Source organism: Adiantum capillus-veneris, chromosome 3 (genome assembly GCF_014529385.1).
Source record: "Adiantum capillus-veneris isolate H3 chromosome 3, ASM1452938v2, whole genome shotgun sequence".
Taxonomy (NCBI): domain Eukaryota; kingdom Viridiplantae; phylum Streptophyta; class Polypodiopsida; order Polypodiales; family Pteridaceae; genus Adiantum; species Adiantum capillus-veneris.
In genome coordinates this window covers 151,249,970-151,256,866 of record NC_140933.1, presented here as the reverse complement: position 1 = coordinate 151,256,866, position 6,897 = coordinate 151,249,970, and the positions used below count along the sequence as shown (strand labels likewise).

The window sequence follows — 6,897 nt, the reverse complement described above, 5'->3', positions numbered from 1 at the left end:
CTCCCACTAGATGTGTGGGCATTGCTACCAAAGAAAAAAGATTCCTACAGTCAGGTTACGTGGACCTTGTTGTAATTTTGACTATCATGGAATGAATATTGCTTGCGATGAATAATGTTATTACTTAGGCTCCATCACATCTCGGCTACAACACTGTTTATGGGACTCACGAGGCGGACATGTATGTAGTACGACTCTGTGGCAGTGTGGAGATTCGAGAAGGCGTGCACGTTACCTCTGTCCTACGCTTGGCCTTCACCCAAATCCCCTAAAAGATGATGGCGGTCCACGTGGACGGCATCCTTCAAAGTACGCCCAACCCAACACAACATTAAGGCCTTTCCTTAGCAGGTCAAAAACCCAAAAAGTAAACCTAATTTTCTATATTTCCTCTTGGAAAATTCAAGAAAGAGAGTTTTGTATGTTTGGAGAAATGATTTTTCCCGAACACTGCACCTCTCTCTTTCTCTCTCTCACACACAGACACACACACAGGCGAGTGGATCCATTGTATTCGACGATGAACGACGTCTCTGTCTGTCCTCTCACAAATGTGAGGAAGTCTCAGTAGTAGTTGGTACCATGATTCACTGCTCGGGGAAAATGTGTCTCAACTTAATATCGTGCGGTTTTCAATTTGAAAAATGGCCGTTGAGAGCAAGGAGAAAAAGAGAAATTCCGTCCCAAAATAGAGAAAAATAGTGTAAAAACCTGGAAAATTGATGTGATTTTTGAAAATTTCCTCTTGCCAAATTCAATAAAAGGAATTTTGTACGTTTGGAAAAAGGATTTTTCCCGAACACTGTCGGCTCTCTCTCTCTCTCTCTCTCTCTCTCTCTCTCTCTCTCTCTCTCTCTCTCTCTCTGAGTCTGAGGCAATCGACTTGTCCGACTGCGTCACCAACCCTGTACAAACCCTTGCGGAGCGTCGTGTAGCTGCAGCCAGTTACTGTGCAGAGGGTACTCGTAGAGAGAGAGCTCGAGGACCTCATGCTCAAGCTCTACAACCATGATACCGACAACCAGAGAGAGGCCTCCCTCGCCCTCCGCAACCTCGCAAAGACAAGTCACCAGCTCCGTCCACCGCTTTTGCATCGACTATCGAGCTTGAGCTAGATGCAATCGTCAAGTACAACTACAGTAGTAGACTCGGACACACACACGAACTTCTAAAGCTCTCTATTATCCAAGGAGAACTCCGCATGCAACTTCGAGCAAAATCGCACGCCGTTCTCATTTTTGCAACCCCTGCTGTACAAACTTGTTGGCCGTCCACATGAACATCATCAGTAGAAGTACGCCCAAGCAAGCCCAACACTAAGGCCTTTCCTTAGCAGGCCAAAAAGCCACTTTTAAGAGGCTTTTGTAAGTAAATAATTCAATAGCTATTTAGTTATCTAAACAAAAACCCCTCCAAGGAAAATATGTCCAACACATAGTATGAGTTGATAAAAATTATAAAAAAATAAATCAAGAATTGAAGTTGTCTTTGCATGGCCATCTCCAAGGAATAAAGGAATAATTTGAGAAAATGCTATAATTTTACTAAATTGACTTAACGATAGACCACTTTTTTCAAGAGACTGAAACTTCTCTTACAGAATCCCTCAATAGCTATGTAATGAGCCTATCACACTTCTATGTTACTTACATAAAGATTGACAACATTTACTACTTGCTCAGGTTAGATAATAAATTACAATCTTATGCAAAAAGACTTCTTTGAAAAAAATTAAAACATTATATTTTTAGCATTTTCAACTCAAATATGACTCTCTACGTCCCTGACACATCCTAACAAAATGCTCAAGAAGTTTCATGAAGTTTTTATGTCATATAAGCAAGTTTTTTTTTAAAAAAATAAAGCCATTCAAAATTTTGCTTCGACTAGTTTTACGAGATTGCATCTACTCAAAGGGTACGTACATGCGATTGAACTCTCACCGCAACAACAAGAAATGATGATGTGGCAAGAATCTTCACCACATTGCGGCAAATCTATCAAAGTAAGGCTTGGCACGTAGTTAGTGGCTACAACCCACCATTCTCACCACAACAACAAGAAATGATGATGTGGCAAGAATCTTCACCACGTTGCGGCAAATCTATCAAAGTAGGACTTGGCACATAGTTAGCAGCTACAGCCCACCATTCTGGTTGCAAAGCAAAGGGAGGAGAGAACGTGTGTGACGGAGAATACATGACTTGTGTACGCGAAGAGGGCTTGGCGGCAGCGTGTTTGATTTCAGGCTAGCAAGAACGAGCTTGCTAGCAAATCATCATGTGCGCACCCTTTCACCCTCACCCACATATCATATGCTACAATACTAGTGAGTTGTTTGCGGCGATTGATCCCATGGGTTGGGATCCATTAAAGTTAAAGGCCCTGTGGTCTTAAGCGTGAAGTCGTTCAAACTTGACAATGCACATTGTGGTGTTGCCTCTACCTCTGCAAGGCCATGTCAACATATGTCTCGCCATTGCAAAGATGTTGGTCTCGCAGGGCTGCTCCTTCACGTTTGTGCTCACACAAGACCTCGCAGGGAATGTTGCACAGCATCAAGGCATCCATTTTGCCACCGTCGCCAGTCATGGCTCTTGCTTTGCTGATTCCTTTGACCACTCTTCCTGCCTCTCCATCATGAAGAGCATCCGCCCGGGCTTTGAAGAACTCCTGCAAAAGCTCTTGTTGTCGTCGGAGGCGGGAGTGAGCTGCATCATGGCTGACTCTTATGTTACTTGGAGTCGGGAAGTGGCTGCCCAGTTCGGTGTACCTAGATATGTGCTGTATGTCTCCAATGCCCATACTTTGGCCATCGCTCTTCACGTTCCTTCTCTTGTCTCACAGGGACTCGTTCATGGTGGAGGTAAAGGGAGAGAGAGAGAGAGAGAGAGAGAGAGAGAGAGGTGTATGTGTTAGAATTCATTAAGTCATGCGAAGAATTGAAGAGACAATGAAGAATGCTTGGTTTCAAATTTTCCGCAACTTTTTAAGCAAATGCTTGAGATGAACTCCCACTTGCTCTGCTACAGAACAGTGGTGAAATTTGAAAGGGCATTCAGCAAGAAGAAAATGGCGCATGTGCGTGTTCTTCTCATCAGAAATGCAGAGCATTGGCCATGAGGCAGCATATTATACTCATGTGATTTTTGGGCTCATATTAATATGGGCTCATATAACGTGTTTGTTGTAATTGTGTTTAAATGATAGAGCTGATGTGTTGTCAGATCCTGGCATCTTGATTGACTGCATTCCTGGAGTTTTACCACTTCGTGCTCGCGATTTGCCTCAAAGTGTTCGACTCATGCCTGAGTTCAACAAAGAAATGGTGAAAGACATGCATAAAGCTGCTGGAGCTATCTTCAACACCGTAGAAGGTTGGGAGAGCAATCCACTCAAAACCATCAAAGAGACTCTTCCTGTATACCCCGTCGGCCCCTCACTGCTCGCACCTGGTTTCGTCGAGTCTCCTTCCAAGGAAAAACCGGGTGTATGGGCTGAAGACAGGAGCTGCTTGGCCTGGCTTGATACATTGCCTCCCTCTTCTGTTCTGTATGTTTCCTTTGGAAGCTTAGCAACCATGAGCATTGATCAGATGAGAGAGCTCGCCGAGGGTTTAGAAGCGAGTGGGCAGCCTTTTTTATGGGTGGTGCGTTCAAACATTGCGAATAGTTCGGTGGATGATGTTCTGCCGCAGGATTTTGGCGAGAGAACCAGGGATAGAGGCCTTATTATAAGATGGGCTCCTCAGCTAGAAGTTCTGGCACATGCTGCTGTGGGTGGTTTCTTGACACATTGTGGCTGGAATTCGATCGTCGAAAATCTCTGTAAAGCATGCGTGCCTATGTTATGCTGGCCACACCTTGGAGAACAAAGACTGAATGCTAGGTTGCTAGTGGATGAGTGGAAGGCAGGGATAGAATTAGTACAAGACGATGACGGGTGGGTAAAGAAAGAAGCAGTAGCAAAAGCAGTGAAGGAGTTGATGCGCGGAGAAGTTGGAGAATGCTTAAGGGATAATGCGCTCCGGCTCAAGGAAACAGCCTGCCTTGCTTGGCAGGAAGGCGGCTCTTCGTGTCGATATCTTCAATCTCTCATACAGGATATCAAGAATTTGTCTACTGGTGTCAAGGCAATTGATTAGCATACAAGCTTTATGATTTTGTTTCAGTTATTCATGTTAATACTTTTTTGACAAACTTTTAAGGTTGTTCAATGTCAATTCTCAAAGCATGTGTCACTTCTTGTCTTGTAATTCAGTAGAGGAAAGTGAGGATTCGAATTCTTCTGTCCTTCTGAACCACACACAAACCATGGAATGAAACCCATATAAGCAGCACAAGGGAAGACAAATATATATATTCGCGCCACATATGCATGCGCAACTAGTCTTGCTTGGTCTTGCCATAATATTTCATGTGTAAATAGCAGCCAGTATATATACTAGTTGACGTGCAAATAGGATAATACTATGGGTAAATTGCTTTTTGGCCTGTCCAAAGGGCATGGGCTATGCATACGGTGTTGAGTACCCTTTTTGTCGCTAACTAAAACTAATTCATTTATTCTTTGTCTTGAAAAAAAAAAGAGATGATTGATCTCTTAGATCAGTGGCCATTTATAATGGAATGATGGTCAAAATCCTTTTCTATGATAGCGTGCAGAGAGTGAGTGTTTTTGACATGATGGAAACGTATTTAAATGTGGGTTCACTTATTATCTAGTCTGGCATAGCTGGCCCATGGGATGAGAGAGAGAGAGAGAGAGAGAGAGAGAGAGAATATGAAATGAAATGATTTATTAATGACTAAGACTCCCTCGCCTGCCGTGGCAGAAAGAAATCAAAGATACACAAAGACTGATACAAAATGAAAGAAAGCATCAAAAGTAGACATCACTTCTCATAGTATATCATTTGGTTTGATTCAAGTGGGTGTGTTTGCGACGATTATTTGTGATAATTTTTGGTACACTTGCGCTACCTTCGGTGGTGCTATGCACATTTTCTCCGCATAACAAATCCACATATCTCAAGTGAGACTCCTGCAAAGGGGTTGTCATTCTTTCACGAACATCTAAAAATCGACTCTTCAATCTCTTGACTCAAACACCTTAGACTTGATTGAAGCGTGCGGATGCATTCCCCAGGCTTGGGCGACCTCCCACATACTCCCTACTGCTCAAAATAGCCCCCCACATCATTGGACAACCCTTGTTGATGCTGAAATTTTTCGACATCTTCTAAGAAAAAACACAGTTTTCAGCTTTTGTAACTCTTTCATATTGCAAAAACCTTTGATTTAAAGTGGCAAGACTACCCACTATGGTATGCACTCTCTTTTTTTTTTTTTGGTGAGTTTTTTACCTTGGACCTTATCCCCTTTTCCTAAGCAAAGCTTCACACGAGTTTAGCAGGGTGGGCAAGGAGACTCGAGCAAATTCAAGCTCTGATACAAGTTGTTGGGCTTGTGGGAGAGAGAAAGAGCTCTCATGGGGCTTGAATTGTTGAATAGCCATGGCTACACACAAACGAGAGAGAGAGAGAGAGAGAGAGAGAGAGAGAGAGAGAGAGAGAGAGGGAGAGGGAGTTTTGCACTTTCCAATAGTCAATATACAAAACTGTACAATGCAATACCTTTACAACATAGCATAACTCATATACAAAAAGGAGGGGTATATATAAAAACGGTTTGACAGGCAATATCCGGTAGCTCTCATCTCCAGGTATCCTAGCCTTTGTAGATATCTGCCAAATTTGCTAGTCTCGACCTCAAGCTGATGCGAAGAGGTGCGTAGCTGACCAATAGCGCACCGTATCCCCCAAGATAAATTTGTATTGTAACTAGGTCTATTTATTAGCCATGAATCCATCCTCTGTCATTTGGAGAAGATTCTCTCTATAGAAATCCATCTTTGTGCCCAACTCTTGTGTCTGCTGAATCCAAGTCCTCCTAGTGTCAAGCTGAGACAGGTCATAATGGATGAGAGTGGCAATCTTTGTGCACATAATAGACAGACAGGGTGCATCCAAAGAGTAATGGAAAGGAGACAATCTATCTATACTGAAATCGTGTAATTGAAACCCTGATGTCGTCTGTCCATACCAGCAAGTAGTATCCGCATGTAGTGCTAGGTGTCGGGAAGACTCAAGAGCTAAGTGAGTATGTTTGTGTCTGGGGTGGTCCCATAAATCGTGCATAAAAGAGACTAATCTGGTGAGTGCCTCAACCACGAGTGGAGATGTAGCCAGCTTTGCTTTGATAATATCATGTGGTATTGAAGCCTTAGGTATAATCATCCGAGATTAGAGAAACCAAAGGCCTCTCCATACATCTCCAACCATCAGTGCTACCCGATCTGCTGTGGTGGTCCCCTGAAGGTCCCCATATTTGGACTCCATAAAGCATAGCTGATGTCACTAAAATATCAAAGAGCCATAAATTTGTTCGAGGTTTCTTGGAATTGAACCCATGAACACATCCTCTCTATTTTCCTAGGACAACATAATATTTGATCAATCTAGACTCAGCTGCTCTCCTCAATGAAAACACTCGCTCATTAAAGACCATCCATTTGTATACTCCACTGACATCTGGACATAGGAAAATGTGGGTGTTGATCTCCTAACCCACATGAGTGTGATATTAAATACCATAACCTTGGTTTTGCCAAGGTTGATAGACTATCCACTATCGTGGGCAAACACATGTAGAGCATCTAAGTGACGCTGCAAGCCCTCTAGGGAATCACAAATCAACACAATATCATCAGTATATAGCAACAAGGGAATCTATGTCCTAGCCAAATGAGCTCCTTTGTCACCTCCCCTCTCAATTTAATTAGAAATGTCATTCACATACATGCCAAAGAGCATCAACGATAGCAAGCATCCCTGCT

At 43.0% G+C, this 6,897-nt stretch overlaps 1 protein-coding gene across 1 annotated transcript; it reads left to right on the top strand.

The window, feature by feature from the left end:
* Positions 1 to 2,353: 2,353 nt before the first annotated feature.
* Positions 2,354 to 4,230, top strand: LOC147461948 (UDP-glycosyltransferase 85A7-like). Its single transcript, XM_086502183.1, has 2 exons — positions 2,354 to 2,866; positions 3,228 to 4,230. The coding sequence occupies exons 1-2, from the start codon at positions 2,422 to 2,424 to the stop codon at positions 4,142 to 4,144; spliced, it is 1,362 nt and encodes a 453-aa protein (XP_086358309.1). The 5' UTR covers positions 2,354 to 2,421; the 3' UTR covers positions 4,145 to 4,230.
* Positions 4,231 to 6,897: the final 2,667 nt, after the last annotated feature.

What these genes read in the sequence shown, in the direction of transcription:
- LOC147461948 (XM_086502183.1), top strand. Translation starts at nt 2,422, where the DNA reads ATGCACATTGTGGTGTTGCCTCTACCTCTGCAAGGCCATGTCAACATA. An exon ending in GGGACTCGTTCATGGTGGAG is followed by an intron (nt 2,867 to 3,227) that starts GTAAAGGGAGAG and finishes ATGTGTTGTCAG; the next exon opens with ATCCTGGCATCTTGATTGAC.